The 23,013-nt window shown below is 42.3% G+C and overlaps 1 protein-coding gene across 5 annotated transcripts in view; it reads right to left on the reverse strand.

The window, feature by feature from the left end:
- The window catches only part of RSU1 (Ras suppressor protein 1), a 203,424-nt gene extending 182,069 nt beyond the window's left edge, over window positions 1-21,355 (reverse strand). For 2 of the 5 annotated variants that reach the window (XM_045463389.1, XM_045463385.1), the window contains exons 1-2: window positions 21,209-21,353; window positions 20,866-20,977 (exon numbers count right to left, since the gene is read on the reverse strand). In XM_045463389.1, the coding sequence (XP_045319345.1) occupies window positions 20,866-20,974 (109 nt within the window). In that variant the 5' untranslated portion in view covers window positions 20,975-20,977; window positions 21,209-21,353. Of the gene's footprint in view, window positions 1-20,865; window positions 20,978-21,208 lie in introns of all 5 variants that reach the window. The other 3 variants (XM_045463386.1, XM_045463388.1, XM_045463387.1) reach the window with 3 other exon arrangements.
- Window positions 21,356-23,013: the final 1,658 nt, after the last annotated feature.

The raw sequence follows: 23,013 nt of genomic DNA on the forward strand, positions 1-23,013 counted from the left end.
CAGTCAGTTGAGCGTCCAACTTTGCCTCAGGTCATGATCTCACAGCCTGAGTTCAAGCCCTGTGTCGGGTTCTGTGCTGACAGCTCAGAGCCTGGAGCCTGCTTTGGATTCTGTGTCTCCCTCTCTCTCTGCCCCTCCCCCTGCTCATGCTCTGTCTCTCTCTATCAAAAATAAATAAAACATTAAAAAAAAAAAGGTAAAAAAAAAAAAAAAAAAAAAAGATAGGAAATCTGAACAGACCGAAAGCTAGTTACAAAACTGTACTGATCATCAAAAAAACTCCCCAAAACCAAAGTCTAGGATCAAACAACTTCACAGGTAAATTTTATCAAACATTGAAAAAAGAGTTAATACCTATCCTTCTCAAACTATTCCAAAAAGCCAAAGAGAAGAAATGCTTGTAAATTTCATTTTACAGAGCCAGTATTACCCTAACCAAACCAGACAAAGACATTACAGCAAAAGAAAATCACCAGCTGATAACCCTGATGAACACAGATCCAAAATCCTCAACAAAATGTTACCAAACCAAATTCAAAACACAGTAAATGGATCATACACCAACGTCAAATGACGTTTAGTCTAGGGGTGCAAGGATGGTTCAGTATTTGCAAATTAATTGAGATATACATTAACAAAACAAAGGATAAAAATCCTATCTCAATAGACAAAGAAAAACCATTTATCAAAACTCAACATCTACTTATGATAAAAACTCAACAAAATGGAAATAGAGGGAATATACCTCAACATAATAAAGACCCATGTATGACAAACCCACAGAAAACATACTCAATGGTGAAAATCTGAAAGCTTTTCTTCTAAAATCGGGAGCAAGACAAGGATGCCTATTCTTGCCACTTTTTTTTAACATAATACTGGAATTTGTAGCCACAGTACTCATGCAAGAAAAAATAAAATAATACAAATTTGGTGAAGAAAAAGTAAAACCGTCACTACTCGCAGATGACATAACATAAATAGATAGCCCTAAAGACTACACCAAAAACCTATTACAATAAACTCATTAATGTCATACAATCAAAATTAATATATACAAATCTGTTGTATTTCTATATACTAAAAAGTATCAGAAAGAAATTTTAAAAACAACCCCATTTATAATTGCATCAAACAAAACACCTAGAAGTAAATTTAACGAAGAAGCTGAAAGACCTGTACTCTGAAAATTGCAAGACAGTGATGAAAACAAATTAACAGAAAGCAATATCATGCTCATGCCTTGGACGAATATTGTTAAAATGTCCATTCTGCCCAAAGTACCCTTACAGATTCAAGGCAATCCCTATGAAAATAGAATAGCATTTTCTAAAACAAAGAATCCAAAAATTTGTATGGAACCAAAAAAGACTCTGAATAGCCAAAGCAATAGTGAAAAAGAGGAACAGTGTGGAGTTATCATGCTCCCAGATCTCACACTTATACTACAGGGCTTTAGTGATCAAAACAGTATGGTAGCAGAACAACAACAGACACAAAGATCAACCGAACGGAAGACCCAGAAATAAACCTATGCTTATATGGTCAAATAATTTACAAAGTAGGACCCAAGAATATACAATGAGAAAGACAGTCTTTTCAATAAATGGTATTGGGAAAAACTGAACAACTACATGCCAAAAAAAATTAAAGTGAAACACTTTCCTGCACTACATAAAAAATACATTCAAAATGGATTAAAGACCTAAATGTAAGACATGAAACCATGAAACTTCTAAAATAAAACACAGTCAACTTTTGGGCAATAGTCTTATCAGTATTTTTTGGATCTATCTCCTCAGGTAAGGGTCACAAAGGCGAAAATAAACCACTGGGACTACATCAAACTCAAAGACTTTTGCAAAAAGAAAAAAGCCATCAGCAAAACAAAAAGACATGCTGCTGAATGGGAGAAGATATTTGCAAATTATAGATCCAATCAGGGGTTAATATCTTAAATATATAAAGAACTCCTACAACTCAATTCCAAAACAAACAATCTGTTTAAAAAATGGACAGAGATCCAAAATAGACCTTTTGCCAAAGACATACAAATGGCAGACACAGGAGAAGATGCTCAACATTGCTGATCATCAAGGAAATACAAATCAAAACAACAATGAACTAACACCTCACAAGTGTCAGAATGGCTACCATCAAAATGACAAGAACACAAGATGTGTTCCCAGTGTTGGTGGGAATGTAAACTGATGCAGCTGCTATAGCAAACAGTATGGAGGTATCTCAAAAAATTAAAAATATAAATACCGTATGACCCAGCAATTCCAATTCTAGTATTTATCAAAAAAAAAAAAAAACACTAATAAAAACTAAACCACTAATTTGAAAAGATATACACACCGTGTTTATTGTAGCTATTTACAATAGTCAAGACTTGAAAGTAACTGAAGTGTCCAACAGATAAATGGGTAAGGAAGATGTGATATATACATACTTGGCTATAAAGAAAATGAAATCATGCCATTTACATCAACATGGATGGACCTAGAGGATATTATGCTAAGGGAAATCACTCCGAGAAGGATAAATACCACACAAGCGCATATATGAAATCTAAAACACAAAACAAATCTATCAACAGAACAGAAACACACTCGTTATTAATATAGTTAACAAACTGGTAGTTGCCAGACATGAGATTGGGAGACGGGCAAAATAGCTCAATGGGAGTAAAAGGAATAAACTTCCAGTAATAAAAATAAGCAAGTCACAGGGTTGTAAAGTACAGCATAAATAATACAGTCAATAAAATTGTATCAGTTTTGAATGGTGACGACTGGTAACTAGACTTATCATGGTGATCATTTTGCAATGTGTATAAGTGTTGAATCACTATGTTGTACGCCTGAAACTAATATTGTTATCAACTATACTTCAATCAAAATTAAATTAAAATCCAGAGCTTAAAAAAAAAGATGAGACTCAAAGGCACAGGAGAACAAATCAACATGGGGCACCTGGGTGGCTCAGTCAGTAAAGCATCCAACTCTTGATTTCAGCTCAGGTTATGATCTCATGGTTTGTGGCAACCAGCCCCACATCCAGTGACTGCAGGGCCTGCTTAAAATTCTCTCTCTCCCCCTCTCTTTCTGCCCCTCCCCAGCTCACGCTTTCTCTCGCTCTTAAAATAAATAAACATTAAAAAAAAAATCAACACAAAAGAATGTCTTACAAGAAATAGGAAGTAAAGCGGAGATTTCTAAAAATGAAGAAATAAAGAGATAAATAAGATTTGGGAGAAAATAATATATATGAAAGGCAGGCAAGATTAACAAACACAAAAAAATGCCTAAAGAAGAAAACACAAAGTAAGGGAACAGACATATACATATATAAAATAACGTGGAAAAAAAATTCCCTGAAATAAGAAGATTTCATCTTCCATAGTGCAAATATAAAGAGCATGCCACATACCTGGGAAATAATCTATAAAGTCCCTTACCAAGACATAACTAAAATTACTGGACTTAAAGGAAAAGTAAGAAATCTGCTCAGCATCTCAAATAAGGAACTATGGTTTATATAGGAAATGAGGATATCAGGTTTTGGGGCAGCAGTGGCTTATGCTAGAAAGAAATGATACGCATTTGATATTCCAGGTAAGACACTGTCTTTATATCCAATAAAACTGACCTTTAAGTAAAGAGGGTACAAATACTCCTCTATCATTAACATGCAAAAAAAAAAAAAAAAAAAAAAAAAAACAACAACCCTGGAAAATACTCATTTTGGGGTCCTTCCTGTGAAATTTATCAGGCCATGAGGCTCAAGCAATCAACATAGCAAGAGAGACTGACCTGAGGACTGGTGTAAATATATACAGGTAAAAACTATATAAGTATCTGTAGAACAAAGAGTAGATGATAGTTAAACAGGGAGAGAGTATAATAATGGATATACGCACTAGAAGTTTAGATATGACTCATGTATTAAAAAACAGGGAGACGAACTGTACGAATTATAATAAAGCTGTATCTGGTTTCTAGGCCAGCACATGAAGAACCTGGAAATTGTTATTCTCATCATCACAAGAAAAATGCTGATTAAACACAATATAAACAACTCATCTTCAATCCATAAGAGAAATGAGGTCACAGAGCAAACGACCACACGGAAAACCGCAGAGCCAGGTGATCGAGAATCACAGCTTCCCAGCAGCAGAAACAGCCAGTACTGCCGGCTACTGGTAGCAACACTTCCAGGGTGGCTAATTTCTGGAGACTGAGTCATCAAATCACTTGAGAGAGAAAAACTCCTAGGGCCCCACCGGGGCCCCACTGCAGGAGCCCCAACGGGTTCTCAGGCTGAAAAATCACTGAGAAACATCCCCCGTTGCTTCTAGCGAGGAAGGGAGTAAATAAAAACCTTCAAGGGAGACAGCATTCTGTTTTTCTTAAAAAAGGAGAAACGATGTACCACACCCTAACCAACATGGGAGAAAGAAATACCCGAGTCCAGTCTCCTCTCACCCTCCTATCTCACCTAAGGAAAGAAAAATGCTGAAAAGCAGTTTGGAAGGTAAAGGCCCAGGAACTCCCTCTCCACACCTCACCAATAGGGCTCCCATACAGTGACAAGGTTATAGCTGAAAAACTACAATGATCAGACACTACTAAGGAGAAGTCTCTAGGGAAACTCAAAGACAACAGGAAAGACAAAAACAAGGATACTGGAGGAAATTCTAGCCTATGGATCCTGTAGCCATAGCAAACAAACCTTACACTAAAAGCCTTTTTACATCAGTTTTGTTTTCTGAATACATCATGTCTGGCTTTCATCAAAATTACAAGGCATACTAAAAGGCAAAAAAAAAAAAAAAAAAAAAGTCTAAAGAGACAAGGCAAGCAATAGAATCAGACTCAGCTATAACAGAGACTTCAGAATTAGCAGAATGGGAATGAATATAAAATAATTCTCATTGATATGTGAAGTGCAAAATTAGCCAGCATGCAAAAACACAAGAACACATGATGTAGGCAGAAGGCAACTCTAAGAAAGAATCAAAAGGAAATGTTAGAAATCAAAACAATGTAACAGGTATGAAAAAGGTCTTTGATGAGTACATCCGTAGACTTGACAGTCATGTGAGCTTGAAAATACATCAACATAAACTTGACAAACTGAGAAAAAAAGAATGAAAATAATGGAACAGAATATCCAAAAACTAGGTGACAATTCCAAAAGGTGTAATATACATATAATGGGAATACGGGGGGGGGGGCAGGGGAGGGGGGACCGCAGGGGTGGTGGTGATAGGGACATGAAATATCTGAGGTACTAACGGCTGAGAACTTTCCAAAATTAATGATGGACACTAAACCACCAAACCAACATATCCTCTGTAGGTACTTACCCAAAGTTAAGGAGAGGATAATTACCTACAAGGATAATTACCAAAATAACTACACCTAGGCAGACAGTATTCTGCCAAAGACAAAGAGTAAACATTCATAGAACACATGAAAGAGAGAAAAGAAGACAAACACTACCTGACAGGAACAATAAAAACTGCCTTGGCCTTTTCTTTAGAAACCACGCAACAAAGGAGAGAACAGAGTGAAATACTGAAGCGTTGAACAAGCAAGCCCACCAACCTCCAAGTCTACATCCAGCAAAATTATCCTGGACTTTCTCGCACTAAGAAAAATAGAGAGATTTGTCTTGGAAAAAAAAAAAAAAAGTATTAAAAGAAGTTCTTCAGAGAAAATGATAAAGGTCAGAAACTCAAAACTACGCAAAGAAAGGAAGAGCATTAGAAACGTTATATAAAGTTATTATTAAATGGTCACACAGATAACAGTTTATAATTACAGCAACCAACGTATTCATTGATTATTGCTTATGGATACGTACAATGAATGACAGCAATGCACTAAGTGACAAGAAATGGGAATGAAGATACTATTCACTAATTCAAAAAGATCTATGCGCTCCTATGTTTATTGCAGCATTATTTACAACAGTCAAAATAAGGAAGCAGTCTCAGTGTCCATCAATAGACAAAATGGATAAGGAAGACATGGTCTACATATACATACACACCCACATACTCACACGAAATATTACACAGCCCTAAAAAAGGAGTGTGTTATGTCATTTAAGACAACATAAACAGACTAAAAGGGTATTATGCTCAGTGAAATAAGTCAGACTAGGAAAGACAAATGTTATATGATTCCATTCATAACTGGAATCTAAAAAAATAATCAATAAATGAATAAACAAAAGGCAGAATCAGACCTATAAATACAGAGAACAAACTGATGGTTGCCAGAGGGTAAGGGGGTGGGCAGCGTGGGCAAAATGGTGAAGGGGAGAGGGAGATACATACCAATTAAAAGACAGAGACTGCCAAATAAAAAACAAAATCAATTATATGTTGTCTGAGATAAATAAACCACTTTAAATATGAAGCCACTGATAGTCTAAAAGTAATAGAGCAAGATATACCATACTAACACTTAAAAACAGAAAGGAAAAGCCAGAGTAGGCATATTAATTCCAGATAGACTTCAGAGGAAAGAATATTATCAAGGATAAAGAGGGGATTACAGAATGATAAGGGGGTCACTGATCCAAGAAGACATAACAATCTTCATCGTGCATGTAAATAACACAGCATCAAAATAACGTAACGTAAAAGCTAACAGACCTGCAAGGAGAAACAGGCAAATCAACTATGGAAGTTGGAAATTCAACACCCCTCTATCAGTAATTGAAGGTCCAATAGGCAGAAAAGGAAAAACTAAGCAGCATCGATCAAGCGTACCTAACTGACATTTGTAGAATACTTCCTCAGCAGAATACATCAACAGGAGAATATACATTCTTCTCAGGCTCACATGGAACATTTACCAAAACAGACCGCATTCCGGATATCTAACACACCTTAACAAACTTAAAATAACAGAAATCATACAAAGTATGCTCTTGGACCACAATGAAACTGAACTAGAAAATAGTAATTCAAAAAATACCCAGCAAATCCCAATACGTGGAGATTAACAACGTACTTCTACATAATACATGGGTCAAAGAAGAAATCTCAAGAGAAACTTAGAATATTTTGAACTAAGTGAAAATGAACTATGACTTAGTAAAATGTGTGGAATCCAGCAAAAGCAGTGCTTACTGGGAAGTTTATAGCATTGATGCCTACATCAGAAAAGAATGATCATCTCAAACGAGTAATCTAAGCTTCCATTTTAGGAAACCAGAAAAAGGAGAACAAAATTAAATCCAAAGCAAACAGAAGAAAAGAGACAATAAATACCAGAGCAGGAATCAAGAAACTGCAAACAGGAAACCGGAAGAGAAAATCCCTGGGACCAAAAGTTGGTACTTTGAAAGATCAATAAAATTGATAAACCTTCAGGCAAGTTAGCTAGGAAGAAAAAAAGAGACCCAAATTTTGGAGGCAACCAGAAATAAAAGGAAGGCCATCACTACTGATCATATTAATGTTAAAAAAGATAATAAAGGATCACGAAGAACTCTACATCCACAGATGCAATGTAATCCCAATCAAAAATCACGGCAAGTTTATTCTGTGGATGTCAATAAATTAACTTTATAAATGGGTGTCAATAAGTTAAACTTTATATGAAAAAGCCAAAGACCCAGAATGGCCGATAAAATACTGGAGAAGAAAAGCCAACTCAAACTCAGAAAACTGATACTACCCAACTTCAACATTTACTATAAAGCCACTGTAATAAAAACGGCATGGTACTAATAAAAGAACAAACAGATCAATGGTCAGAACAGAGCCCAGAAACAGACAGGTACAAATACAGTCAAGCGATCTTTGACAAAGGAGAAAGGCAATTCCGTGGAAAAAAAGGTAATTTGCCAACAAGGGGTGCTCAAACAACTAGACATTCACATTCAAAGAAAAAACAAAGAATCTAGACACAGAACTTAACGCCTTTCACAAAAATGAACTCGAGATGTATCACAGACCTAAGTCTAAAATGCAAAACCTTAGAATAAACAAAGGAAAAAATCAAATCAAGGTGGCCCTAGATTTGGAAATGACTTTTCATTCATAACACCAAACACTCTATCCAAAAGCAAAAAGGTCGTGAGACTTGATTAAAATTTAAAACTTCTTGGTGAAAGAAAATGGTAAGAAAATGAATAGAAAAGCCATAGACTGTGACAAAATTTATGCAAAGTCAGTATGTGGTATAGGATTGCTATCTAATGCACACCGATTTTAAAACTCAACAATAGGGGCGCCTGGGTGGCGCAGTCGGTTAAGCGTCCGACTTCAGCCAGGTCACGATCTCGCGGTCCGTGAGTTCGAGCCCCGCGTCGGGCTCTGGGCTGATGGCTCAGGGCCTGGAGCCTGTTTCCGGTTCTGTGTCTCCCTCTCTCTCTGCCCCTCCCCCGTTCATGCTCTGTCTCTCTCTGTCCCAAAAATAAATAAACGTTGAAAAAAAAAAATTAAAAAAAAAAAATAAATAAAACTCAACAATAAGAAAACAACCCAACTAAAAAGTGGACCAAGAAACACCCCTCATCAAAGAAGGTATACAAATGGCAAATTAGCATGTGAAAATACTGTCCACATCTCATGTGATTAAGGAACCGGAAATTAAAACAAGATACCACTATACACTACTACAATGGTTAAAATCCGGAACACTGACATCACCACATTCAGGCAAAAACAGAACTTTAATACATCATTTGTGGGAACACAAAATGGTACAGCCACTTCTAAAGGCATTTTGTTGGTTTCTTATTAAACTAAATACACTCTATGACCTAGCAATTGTGTTCCTTCGTATTTACGCAAAAAACTATAATCACCCAAAAATCTGTACACGAACGTTTACAGCAGCTTTATTCATAATTGCCCAAATTTTGGAAGCAACCTAGATGCCTTTCTGTAGGTGAATGGATAAGTAAACTGTGGTACATCCAGACAATGGAGCATTATTCAATAATAAAAAGGTATGTGAAAAAACAAGTGAATAAAAAAGCAAAAAGCAGGTCAGACCTATAAACAGAGAATAAACTGATGGCAGCCAGAGGGAAGGGAAGAGGGAGATAAAGGCTTCCAGTTGTAGGATAAGGCATGAGTATAAAAGGTACGGCACAGGGAATATAGTCAGTGATCCTGTGATATAGTGTTGTATCCTGACAGATGAGAAGTACACTTGTAGGGAGCACAGCGTAAGATATACCGACATTGAATCACTATGTTGTACACCTGAAACTAATGGAACATTGTGTGTCAACTATACTCAAAAAATTTCTAAGTAAAAAAAAAAGATAGGCGCTCTCAAGGCAAGAAAAGACACAGAAGAATCTTAAACGCACAACGCTAAGTTAAAGGCGGCTTTCTGTAAAGATTACATACTATATAATTTCAACTATATGACATTCTGGGAAAAACAAAACTACGGAGACGTAAAATTTCAGTGGTTGCCTGGGGTTCGCAGGGAGGTAAGGAAAGAGAGAGGGAAAAGTAAGTAGAGCAGAGGGGATATTTAGGGCAGTGAAAGTCTCCTGCACGACACTACGCATTGGTTAAAACCCACAGAGCGTTACAACACAGAGTAAACAGTAAACTGTGGACTACAGTTAACTTATGGACACTGGTCTGTCAATTTTAATAAATTACCACACTTATGCCAGATGCCAATGACAGGGGAAATGGTGGGGGTTTTAATAATAGAAGAAACTGCTTTAAAAAATAAAGTCCAGTTTAAAAAGAAAAAAAAAAAAAAAAGGAAGGGGGAGAGAATGGGGAAAGCATACACACAAAACAACTGTTTTCGGCACTATCAGTGGGGACCCTGGTATTAACCGAGTGAGATATTCCAATTCTACCACTGTTTGTAGCCCCGAGAATCAGGATGCTCAGTGTAGAAGGAAACAGATGTGGAGCGTGAAGAATAACAGCCTTACGGTCCTACATTCGAATTGGAATTCATTAGTATCTTCTCCTTCAAAACATACTCTTCTTAGCCACGTCCATTAAAAAAGCCTAAAAACCACCCATGACCCAGCAGGAAGAAGTACCTAAAACACTTCCCTAAAAGTGGGCCTAAAACACTTCCCACTAAGACATACAAACAAAACCAGGGTTTCTCAGAGGACTGGCCAATTCTAGGTCTGGGGCAGGAAGTGACAGACACATCGGGGACGGCTTGGTACCTCACGTGGCAAGGAGGTTGCGGAGACGGTCTTGCAAACGGAAAGGCCATGTCAAATGGATGGGAGAGCAAAGTAGAAGAGGCTCCCACGGGGCAAAAATGAACAACAGGTGTTTGAACGAGGACAATGGCTGCACAGCTATGGGGCGCAAGCAGGCAAACACACTCTTTTAAGAAGCAAAAATTCTGATACCTGCTTCTACACTCAGAACTTCTCATGTAATTGGCCTGGGGTGTGGCCTAAGCATCAGAAACTTTAAAGGTCCCCTAGGGTCTAATTCGCAGCCAAGTTTGCGAGCTAATAGCATAGAAGGTATTGGTCAACAGACAAGGTCCTTCTCAGAGACAGGCTTGAGGTGTGGTGTGAACAAGCCTTCTGGGAAGACAGCCCGGCCGGGCCGGGCCAGCATGGTCTGTGAGATCTCATTATGCGTTAACAATGTTCACCCTTTGCCTATCACAGAAGTTTCCAGTCTCTTCCCTATTCGGGGAATTCTTGCCTTCCATTTTTACAAGTATGTAAGAGCACATTCCAGACCCAACAATTCCACTCCTGGGTCCACAACCCACAGAAATGACCGTGTGTGTGTTCACCCAAAGGCATGGGCTCATAGGTTTACAGCAGCACTATTCGTAACTACCCTCATCTGGAAATGATCCAAGTGCCCATCAACAGCAGAGTGGAGGAATAAATAGGGGCAGAACTCACACAGCGGATCCAAACCCAACTTTACGGCATGAATGACTGTCACATGATGCTAAGCAAGAGAATCAGACACTCAAGAGTGTGCACATATAATCCTCTTTTTAATTTTTTTTTTTCTTGAGAGAGTATGCGCAGGGGAGGGGCAGAGGGAGAGAGAAAAATCCCCAGCAGGCTCCACGCCCTGCACGAAACCCAACTCAGGGCTCAATATCACAAGCGTGAGATCCATGACCTGAGCCCAAATCGAGAGTCAGACACTTAAAACCAACTGAGCCACCTAAACACCCAAATAATCGTCTTTTATTTAACGATGCACAAAAACAGGCAAACCTATGCCTTCAGGGTCAGGACGGTGTTTATCCTTGAGGGGACAGTGACTGGGAGGAGAAAGGCTTCCGGGCTCTCGATAGTGTTGTCTCTCGGTTTAAGAATGTGTCAGGCTGTACAGTGACACGTGCACTTATCCAAATGGTTGCTTCAGGAGTTTTTTGGAAGTGGATATTTTTTTAGAGTGTGTGTAAGCGAGGAAGAAGTTTCCTGCTTCCTTGGCCCCATCAGCCTGAGCACGGGCAGGTCGGCATCCCCGAATGTGCTCCTACATCGACACCAAACTGTTAGTCCACAGACGGCAGTACCCTGGCGTCTACGACAGAACCGGACTGCTAGCGGTCGCTCACTGTGCACCTGCTGAATTAGCCGCTCTGTCCTTGTATGTGCATGCGCCCGTCGAAAATGTTAGTGACAGGAGGCAAGACAGCATCAGCTGAGAACGCAGCTTCTGAAGTCTGACGGCCTGGGTTCAAATCCTGCCTCTCTTTCTCATTAGCTGTGTGACTGGAAGTTAACTTAGGTTCTCTAAATCTGCTTCCTCAGCTATAAACTGGATGAGGATGAAGACAACAATCATAATGAAACTGTGGGTTTAAAAGAACTCATCCATAAGGAGAGCTTAGTACAATACCTGGTGCCTGGTAGGCAATGTGTGTTTGAACATTTGTGTGTGTGTGTGTGTATTATTATACTACGTGTATACGGCATGGTATTTTAATTACGTGATCATTTTTCATCCTTTTAATAAAAAAATTAAAAGGTACAAATATTTAATAGGTTAAACAGGTACCTTCCTCATGACCTAAAGGCTTAAGTATTTATAGCTCTGAGAAACCAATTTACACCTGAACATTTGCAAAACCATTAGTATACTGAGGCTGCAAAGCACGTCAGCAGTCTCTGGTCTGAGAGGCCAAGATCCCTTCCCAATAACCTGGTGTGATGTAGGCCTTTCAGCCTTTCAATGGACTCAGTAAGGCCTAAAAATTGCAAACTATTCTGAGTCCAGAGAAATTACTAACATATATGCAGAGAAATATATTAAATGAAAAGGTGCTTTATAAAGTACAGGTACATTATAACTAAAGTTACCATTTCATGTAATTCAGGTTTCTTGTAAGAAGCAATATTTCCCCAACACAGTCTCTCCAGCACCATACTTTGTCGTTTTAAACTAACGTTCTGTTGGAAGACGGGAGAAATGAATCCATACACGACAGAAAAAGATCTCGCATTTGGTCACTAAATTCAGTTAAGATTTGTGTTTCAGAAAACCATAGAAGGGGAGGGTCACACTGACCAGATCAAAGAGTAAGTTGCTTCTGGTGGTTTCTTCGACCATTAACGTTCTGCAACAGCATGATAAAACTAAGTTTCCAAGCCGACGGGCTGGCCGAATGCACGTTATTTGCCCAGTGCGGTGTTTTTAAGGAATTCTGAAACTGACGGCCTTGAGGTCAGGTCTGTGGCCCCAGTCGGCCCTGGAAATCGTCACTCCTTAACATCTGAGCCAGGCCCTCACTGTACTTCAGGGGTGCAAAAACGTGCCACAGTGTTACAGAAGCGTCCGACACACTGCAGCGTGTACCCCACCACCGGGACTTCACAGACCCCACATAACCTTCCGACTCGCCATCTGTAAGATGCTGACAATTACCATGTGCACCACAGGGTGATAGAATGCAAGCGTAACAACCACTCACCCCGACATAAACATGCGTAGCTCATTCAGAACCTCTGGTGTAGACGTCATGAGCTGAATTGTGGCCCCTCAAAATTCATATGCTGAAGCCCTAACCCCCGGTGTCTCAGAATGGGGCTGTATCTGGAGACAAGACCTTTAACGAGGTGATGAAGTCGACACAGGGCTGTTAGGGTGAGCTGTCATCCAAGCTGAGTGGTGTCCTCCTGAGAAGAGGAAAGTGGACACGCACAGAAACACCACACACGTGTGCGCACAGAGGAGAGACCGTGTGAGGACGCAGCGAGGGAGCCGCCATCTTTAAACCAAGCAGAGAGGACTCAGGAGAAACCAACCCTACTGACACTTTGAGCCTGGACTTTCGGCCTCCACAACTGCGAGGCGTAGATGCCTGTTCTGTAACCCCCTAGGCTGCGGGGTTTTGTATGGAAGCCCTGGCAGACGAATAAAGCAGGGAGTGTTATACTATCATTTGTCTTCCTGGTTTAACCAACACCTCCAATCCAAAGTACTCTTTTACATCAGTAAGCATCACACACGGGTGAAATCCGCCCAAAGGGGGCCCTGCAGATTCCATTTCTCTTGTGTTTCATTGAGAGAAATGCACTGACTGGTCAGCACCTCTCCGTTCAGAAGCCCCTGGGTCTCCAATAGGGTTCAGGCCTGCAAGGTAATTATGAAACATGACAATATTAAAGATACTGGGAATCAGAACATAACAAAGGTGAGGTTGCTTTGACTGTGAAGTTCATGGAAGTACCATAAAGGGGGCTATCTCTACCCAAAGGAGGCGGCATGAGGAGAAAGGAAGCAACCGCCTAGGTAGCACTGGATGACAGAGCAGGAGGAGGTGTAGAATGTCCTGAGGAAAACAGAAGCTCAACAGTGACCTCTGCCGGCCAGACACTTGATCTACATGGGGCAGGAAGTCCCAAGAGAAGTCCTGAGGAAAACACAGTCTCAACGGTGACCCCTGCAGGCCAGGCATTTCATCTACATGGACTGTTCCTCAGCCACATCTTTATGCTGAAATTGCTTTAAAGAATAAAAAATAAACCAGGGTGCCCAAACGTGCTATTCAAAGCAAAGGTAATGTAAAGAAATCATCTCTAGCTTTTGCTTGGCAAAACTATAACTACAGGAGTGGATCTCCTATAACTAGATAAAATTTCTTTGAACCAGGTTCCTGTAAATTTATGGAAAGAGGAGACATGATGCGGCTCTCAATAGTAACCATATCGATTTTAGCACTGATGAGCACAATTAAGAGCTGGCTGTAATGGCAGAGCAGTGGGTGTTAACAGTTTCTGATGCTAAAAATCCAACTACTGCAGATTGATTATATAGTCAACACTTTTCTTAACATAGCAAATATTAACTTATCAATGGACAGTTTAAAGTTTCGGTAGGTAGGAAACTCCCAGAGACTTGGCTTGGATAGCACCCATCCTGAAAAAATGCTAGGAAGTTCAACACACAGTTATTGGGGGATTTGTGGTACTTCACTTAGTCGAAAATGGCCACCATTTTTCAATGCCTGTCATTCTGCATAGACACAAGCACATCACCACCAACATCCTGTGAAATGCCCTGCTGCCTCCCCAACTACCTCCCACGTTGACCAAGGCTCTGAATTTGCCGTGTGAGGCCACGGTTCTTCCTCCTGACCTTGTCACACCAGACATGCCCATCTAACTTCCTGGCAATGCTCACTCGGGTGGGGGATGAGGCACTGGGTGCCCAGACACCATGCAGCAGAGAGATAAGCAGGCGAAGGTCACTGGAGAAGCACCATTACCGAGAATTCTAAAAGCTAAACAGACACTGCTTTGCATTTTTGTTTACACAATCATGGATAAAACAGATTTTCAGATATTAGAAATAGTGAAGATGAAGACGAATGCGTGCCACGCTACTGAACTAAAGTGTGTGGCCCCAAAATTCATATATTGAAACCTAATCCCTATCTGTGATGGTATCAGGAGGTGGGGACTTTGGGAGGTGATGAGGTGAAAAGGGTGGAGCCCTCAGGAATGGGATTAGCATCCTTGTAAAAGACACCTGAGAGAGGCTCATTCTCCAGTCACCATGTGGAGGTTCTACGAACCAGGAAGTGAATCCTGGAAGCGAATCCTCCAGGAATGATGAATCCGCCCGCGCCCTGACCTTGGACTTGTAGCCTCCAGAACTGTAAGAAATAAATTTCTGTGGCCTGTAAGCCGCCCAGTCTAAGGCACTGTCACGACAGCCAAACGGACTCAGACATGATGCGCCAGATGCCCTACTGGGTACTTTCCAGATAACGACTCACAGCGAGTCTCTGAGGTAGCTACTTTACTTTCATCATCCCCACTTTATAGATGAGAAACCTGAGGCACGGAGAAATGACGTGACTTGCCCAAGGTTACACAGCTAGGAACAAAAAAGCTGCTTCCAAAAAATAAGAGGCCAAGGCTGACCGAAGCCGCCACGTCAACTGACTCATTATTAAATGTTCAGTCACACCAAAGGCATCATATTTTTTCTTCCTTTATTTCCTATCTGGATGAGACATTTTCCGTTTTTACACTGTCCTAAAATCAGAACTAGAACACTGAGCAGTTTATAGCACGTTCCTGATGGCTGTCACCAGGCTTCCCTCTGGAGAGTCAGGGAGGGGGCCGTGTAGGGGAGTCCTGGGTCGTGTTCCCTCCCCTGCTCTGTGCCTTCTACCCTAGCCTGCAGAGGCACAGCTCTTAGCAGAGACCAATCCTTCTGGGCGAGCTTTCTCCAAGCACTGTGCCAGGTACAGAGGCAAGAGAGGCGCGCACACCAGGCCCAGAGGAGGCATGGAAACCAGGCTGGATGGGATGGTGGGTTAAAAACAGCACCGGGGCGGGGAAGTGGATGGATCAATTGTACCGTCTGCCAGCAAGCACTGACAGGGGTACAGACGGCTGGCTGGGGAGAGGAGGGGAAAGGGCTTCCCAGGCCAGGACACCGCAGGGTTAAAAACACAATGGTGGGCGTATCTGTGCAAGTTAGAAAAATAAAAAAGGAAAGGTCTTACTAAGAACTACAGCTAACGTGACAAGTCCTCCAGCTCCTTTATCTTTCCTCGAACACAGCCTATATTGATAAGAAAGTACTAAGGGGGTGACCACGTCCAGGTTTAACAGAGCTTGTGAAACAGCCCTTCCAGAAAACCCATGATTATGTTTGTTGATTATCTTGCATGGTCCTTTAGAAAGACCACCCGCTGGGTGGCTCAGCGGGTTAAGCGTCGACTTTGGCTCAGGTCACGATCTCAAGGTCAGTGAGTTTGAGCCCCGAGTCGGGCTCTGTGCTGTCAGCTCAGAGCCCGGAGCCTGATTCTGATTCTGTGTCTCCCTCTCTCTCTCTGCCCCTCCCCCGTTCATGCTCTGTCTCCCTCTGTCTCAAAAAATAAATAAACGTTAAAAAAAATAAAAATAAAAAAAATAAACAAAACATTAAAAAAAAAAAGACCACTGCGTTGAAGGTGAGTTATTTTTCTTTATAATTTATCTGAAAGATATTTTAGCCTAACCTGAAAAAAAAAAAAAAAAAAACCACCAAAAAACTGATAAAGGTTTGACATCCAGAGGGCAATACACTTGAAGAGATAAAAAAAAAAAAAAAAAGTCACAAAAGACTTAAATAAAAGAAATGAAAAAAGTCTCCCTGGCTACTAATGGGATTCTCTGCTCCCACAGAAGCTGATTACAGGGCCCTTCAAAAGCGGCTTTATCATCCAGGTGAGGACAGCTGCACACCGCACAGGTCTGCAGCGAAATCTCTTCAATAAAGAGAACAAAATTGCTACCATTACTCTTGGAAGCTTTAAGGAGAATGTGTGTGCAGATTTCATGCCACATAGGAAAAAAAAAAAAATAAGAAGGAAAATAAAATGAGGGAGTAATTTCAAAGAAAGAGCAACCCGAATCTTTAGGAATCCTAGGCCAAAGTGCCAGATGCTTCGGGATCTGTAAAGTTACCACGGAAAACGTCAACATCTGACACAAATGCCTGACCCAGCCTAAGGAGCCCGCTCTCCTTGGTCCAGACTGTCGACTTCGACAGAACTGGTTACGTCTGAGGCTTACGGGCTCTATCTGGATATTCCTATTAAAGTCAACATTCACTATATTTTCACGCAGTACCAGTCGAGCGAGGTGCTGAGCACTTGACATGCATCAGTGCCCTCGTGGCTAATCCGGTCCTACGAGGTGGGCACTTACATTTCCATGCGATGATGAGGACTCAGAGAGGTTAAGTAGGTTCTCTGAAGTTCCACAGTATGAAGATCTGAACCCAACCTATGCAACTCCAGGGCCCCACTGGTAAGCACTGTATTCTCCCACTTGAAGGCGGGGGGCGGGGGGGGGGGGCTGGCTCCGCCCAGAATCTGGTGGCATGGAAAACAGTAGCATCTGTCTGATGTCTGTCTCTGGCCCATGAAGACTTCCCCATCAAAGCTTTTGGGACCTGAACACCTGAAAATATTTTTTAAAGACAATTTACTGTCTCAGAGAAAGCAAAGTGCTGCATTTATAAGACACGATTCTCCCACGCAGAAAGACAGACAGTTCACGCATTTCAAGGAAGTACAAAACCTCCATTCTTAGTTTCAAAACTTATTTCTTATCTTTTGAGAAACTAAACAAAGTAAAGGATAATGAAGGGAAAACTTGAGACACAACAACCATTCCCTACCCGTGCAAATGAATCGTTCCCTGTGGTGAATCTTCATACTAAGACAGAAAACCTCATGGTTACAGTTAAAGTTTTACCAGTAAAGAAATAGGGGAATTCTTATGCTACAGTTTAAGTAACCAGGCCAAACACTTTAATATCTAGATTGTTAAAATATGCACAGTAAGCATTATGTGTACTAACAATAAATGAGCCCCAGTCAAGAAATGGGCTTCTGGAGGCATCCTGGAACCTTCCAGACTCCAGGAGTCCAGAAGTCAGGCAGTTACAGCAGAGAGGGGCCACTCTGTGGGTCTCCACACACCCCAGAAGCTGGAGGAGGTCGAAATCTCCGAATTTACTCCCCCAACTCCCCGAGACGCAGCCTTGCTCTTCCTTAAGCTACTTCCCTGGGAGAATAAGGATCGTGCTCTGTACTACCTGATATTACACCGGAAACAGCTTTCTCAGGAAGCAAGTGCCTATCTTTTCTTCTTCAGTAAAAGCCAAGGCTTCAAAGAGATAATGCGAGTGAACCGAAATAGCTATGCCACTCTCCCTACTTATAAATATTACATCAAGAAACGTCTTCAAAGCCGAGGGCTAGAAAGCTCCTTGGCCACGATGGGGAGCAGAAAGCCACGGGGCCACAAGTACAGCAGAGAGAGGCCTCCCGCTCCCCATCCTCGGTTACAGCAGAGCCTCCGACGGTCACCATGACCTAAGCAGAGCCGGGAAGGGGCAGCACAGGCACACATCCAGATCTGCAACTGCCAATTCAGTCCCGGGGACAGTGGCTCTGTTGCTGCCCCCAAGATGCCATCACCACTTGAGAGAGGCCGACACATCTCAAGAGGCTGAGATGCTAATTAGCACAAAAGCTAAAGCTGGAGGGCAGGCATCTTAGAGTCACCAAATACAAACACTCTAGGACTTCTCGCCCCCGTTCCTTCTGCAGAGATGGTTCAAGAGCACCAACGCCCATCTGTCCTGGGCACAAACCACGCGTTCACAGTAAAGTTGACTCTGCTCTCTCCATGCCTAACCAGGAATCCATCATCTTTTAGGCCTCCTGGATATCTCCCCTCCTTCTCCAAAGTCACGTCCTGGTCTGGGTCTCATCAACTCTCCGGCCTAATCCGTCAGGCTTTCCGTGATCCATCCAACTTTTCTGAGCACCCACTGTGTCCCCGGCACTATAGAGCAGACAAGTTTGAGTACCGCACGACAGCCTTGCCCTCACTCTCCAATGTGGACGAGAGACATCTCCATGAAGAACACATCACAGTCCCGTGTAACAAGAGTCACGAAGCAAGGCATATCCAACTTCACAGGGAAAGGGCGGTGTTTGCTCGACACAGAGAGGGCTTCACAGAGGCTATGACGACTAAGCTGACTCTTGACAGATAAGTAAAAAGATGTGGGGGGGAAAGAAGAAGAAAACAATACTTCGAAAGCACAAAGACCTGACAGAGTGTGCCCTGGCTCGGGACGGGCAATCTGTTCAGTGTGGCTGGGAAAACACATGCGTGGAAAGGACAGGCACTAAGGTAGGTTTCGGTCAGATTCAGAATGGCTCTGCCTGTCACGCCAAAGAACCTGGAGCATTACTGTTGGTAATGAACAACCAGGAGATGTGTTGAAGGGAGAAGGTCCAACCTTAAGCCACGTTCTGCCTGAAGAAGAGTTTTATTTCGCCTATAAATTATTTTTCAGGGCGCCCGGGGGGCTCAGTCGGATGAGCATCTGACTTCGGCTCAGGTCATAATCTCGCAGCTCATGAGTTCGAGCCCCACGTCGGGCTCTGGGCTAACCGCTCGGAGCCTGCAGCCTGGAGCCTGCTTCAGATTCTGTGTCTCCCTGTCTGTACCTCCCCCGCTCATGCTCTCTCTCTCTCTCAAAAATAAATAATAAACATTAAAAAAATTATAAAGAAATTATTTTTCAAATTTTGGAATTGGTTGTCAACGTCTAAAACTTAGGAAATTTCATATAAAAATCTGGATTCTTGGCTTCTTAAAAAACAACTCTGGCAACACTAAATCCACATCCCCAGGTGGCAACAATTGTTTGGATGTGAGTAGCAGGTGTAGCAGCCGCCCCCTTCAGATGAGATACCTCTTACGAAGTCCATGACCACCTTCACCTGGCCCCAATGGACATGTGACTTTGCAATCTCTGGTTTAGAGAGCTACACAGTAAGGTATGTTGCAGAAAAGCAACACTTGAAAACAAAAGTGGGGAAACAGGCTCAGCAAAACTGGAAGAGGGAAAGTTAGGGAGACATCACAGTAGCACAAGAAGGCGGTAACAAAAGCCTCAACTAAGCAGAATAAAGAGCCAAAAAAGGGTAGAGAGTCATGAAACATTTAACATACTCCAGGCATAAGAATAGTGACCACATAACTTTTCTGTGGCAATTGTTCAAGGATCAGAGACTGTATTAGGAGAAAGGAAGCATGATTCAAAAATTATTTTCTTTTTTTAATGTTTATTTATTTTATTTTATTTTTTTAAGTTTATTTATTTTTCACACACAGAGAGAGAGAGAGAGAGAGAGAGCGTGAGCTAGGAAGGGGCAGAGAGAGAGGGAGACACAGAATCCGAGGTAGGCTCCAGGCTCCGAGCTGTCTGTCAGCACAGAGCCTGAAGAAGGGCTTGAATTCACAAAGGGTGACTGACATCACGACCTGAGCTGATGTCGGCCGCTTCACTGACCCGAGCCACCCAGGCGCCCCAATGTTTATTTTTTTAAGAGAGAGAAAGAGAGCTTGCGAGCCTGCCCGCAAGCAGGGGAGGGGCAGAGAGAGGGAAAGAGAAATCCCAAGCAGCAAACTCAAGAACTGTAAGATCATGACCTGGACAGAAACCAAGAGTGGGTCTGACGCTTAACTGACTGAGCCACCTAGGCGCCCCCAAAATGATTTTCAATTGAAAATAAAGTGGGTATTAAGTACACTGTGTGGGAAATCCACCCAAATGCAAACGATCAGCATTGATAACAATGAGGTACAGCTACACCTGTCTGTGTGATTCTTTCCCTGGATTCTCAGGTTCATCTTCCAATCGGAACGGAGCGTAATTCTGATTGCAAACTTTCTGGGCTAAGCTCTCCACAAGCGAGGTTGACAAGCAGGGAGCGGGATGTAAATCTTCACAACCTCTCATACCACGGCCGGCAGCTACTTGGAAATTTTGTAAACCCTCCAGCGGCTCCAAGAGGAAGACCCTGCTCGAGAACTTACACAAGCCGTTGACATCCAGCATGTTGGAGATGCCCCGGTCACTCATGTCCACTTCCGGCTGGTTCTTCTCCCGGCTCTCCTCCACCAACTTTTTCAGAGACTTGGACATGTTCTGTAGCAATGACAACAACAAGCACGTGGGCGACGGCCAGGGTGGTGCAGGGAGAGAAAGGGGAGACGCCCCGGGCTGGCACTGTCCAGTTTTCCCCCAGGCTTGGATGGTGGGCAACGGCCCGCAGGGTCCGGGTGCAGGGAGGGGGCGGGGCAAGGGCGTGGGAAGCGTCCAGTACTACTCCGGTGGCGCGGGGAGAGGCGAACCCAAGTGCAAACCACACACACTCACCGCGGAAGGCAGCACCTAACAGGTGGGGCGAGAGAACCACAGGTTTCCGCAGGGCGCACTTGAGTAGCAAGAGATGCACTCGTTCGGAGCAAAACGCGGACCGGAACGGGGAACACGCCCTGTCCCGGAGCTCGGCGCAAGCGCACACTCTGCGGCTCGCCGCTCCACGCCCCGCCCGCGGCTGACCCTTTCCAAATTAGGAAAACAGTTTACTAGACGTGGCTCTAGGGTGAGGCTCCGCCCACAAAGGAATGTGTACCCGGGGGCTGACCAATCACGTCCGTCATTTGGCCTGGAGACTCCGCCCCACCGAGGTTCGTTCGTCCTCCGGAATGCCTCCGGGTTTGCAATCCGCGCGGACCCGCCTGGGAGCCTGCGCAGTAGTGTTGGCGCAAGCTCGGTTCGTGGGCCGAAGCACTGAGTGCTTTGGGCGGAAGCGGGAAGGTTTGGAGGGGGATTGCGGGGTGAGGGTGTTGTAGCTGGGCTTGGGAGGTGGAGAAGCGAGAAGTTTCCTCTCTTTGTACTTCTTCTATAATTGAGGTTCCATTTATCAGCAGTCGCTGCCTCCCGCTGTATCAGGAGCTCAAACGCAAGAACTGCACGGGGTCTGTATTCCCAGCACCCAGCTCGGAGTCCCGGACCTCTGTGTCATGTGAAGGGGAATACACACAGATAAATGACTTCTCTTTTCATATGCTACACTCAAAATTATGACATATTTTAGTTTGCTTTCTATTGAATGATGAGTTTTCAAATGCAATTTTCATTGTTGGTTTTTTGTTTTGTGTGTGTGTGTGTGTTTTTACTGGAGTTTCTAACTGCTTTTCTTTTTCTTCCTGTAAGCTTCTTTATCGTATCTCCCGTTGCTTTAAATCCACTCAATTCTTCTTGAAGACTTTAGGAACCTACTAGCTTTCTGCTCTTAGACTAATTATTTCTGCTCTTCCAGCTGAGAGCTGATCTGTGGTTTCTTTAACTGGGTTCCTGGGTTTAAACAGACCTTTCTTGTATACATCTTGCTGGAGTACCGCTCAAGTAAACTTCTCTGTGACCACGTATAGGAGGCACAAATTTTGAGTAGCTCTGTGTTTTAAAATGTTCTTGTTTTGCCTAACCCTTTCTTATTTGCCTAGCATGGAATTCTAGGTTCAATATCAGTTTCTCTTAGATCTCAAAAGCATAGTTCGATCGATCTATGCTTCCAATGTTGATGCCCAGAAATGTGTCAATCTCCTCCAGTCTTTGCGGGAGAACTATTGTTTTCTCTTGGGAAGCTTTTGTGATCTTTGAATTGTTTATCATGTTCTGAAATGCCACCATAATCTAATTGGGGGTCTTTTTAAATTTAATCTGTTTAGCATCCGTTTGGGCCCTTCCAGCTGAAGATTCATATTTCTCTTTCTCTCTGGAAATTTTTTTCTGTTATTTCTTTGAAATGTCTTTCCAGCCATTTTCTCTGATTTCGCACCTTCAGGAAATCTGTCAGAGGGCAGCATCCTAGGATAATTTCCTATAGGTATCTTGTTTTCCACCTCATGTATTTCGTTAATTTATCTTTTTTTTTACTTAACGTTTTCGGAGATAATCTTAATGTTGTCTTCCAAACCTTCCATTAAAATTTTAAGAAGTTCTGGCTATTAACCAAAAATACTGCCTAAGATCTCCTCCTTGATTACATTAGCCCCGAACTTTTGTTTGATGAGCGCACTCTTCTCAAATATCTCTGAGGATAACACTTTTTAAAAAAAATTTTTTTAATGTTTATTTATTTTTGAGAGAGAGAGAGAATGAGTGAACAGGGGAGG

This window comes from Leopardus geoffroyi, chromosome B4 (assembly GCF_018350155.1).
Source record: "Leopardus geoffroyi isolate Oge1 chromosome B4, O.geoffroyi_Oge1_pat1.0, whole genome shotgun sequence".
In the NCBI taxonomy this organism is placed as follows: domain Eukaryota; kingdom Metazoa; phylum Chordata; class Mammalia; order Carnivora; family Felidae; genus Leopardus; species Leopardus geoffroyi.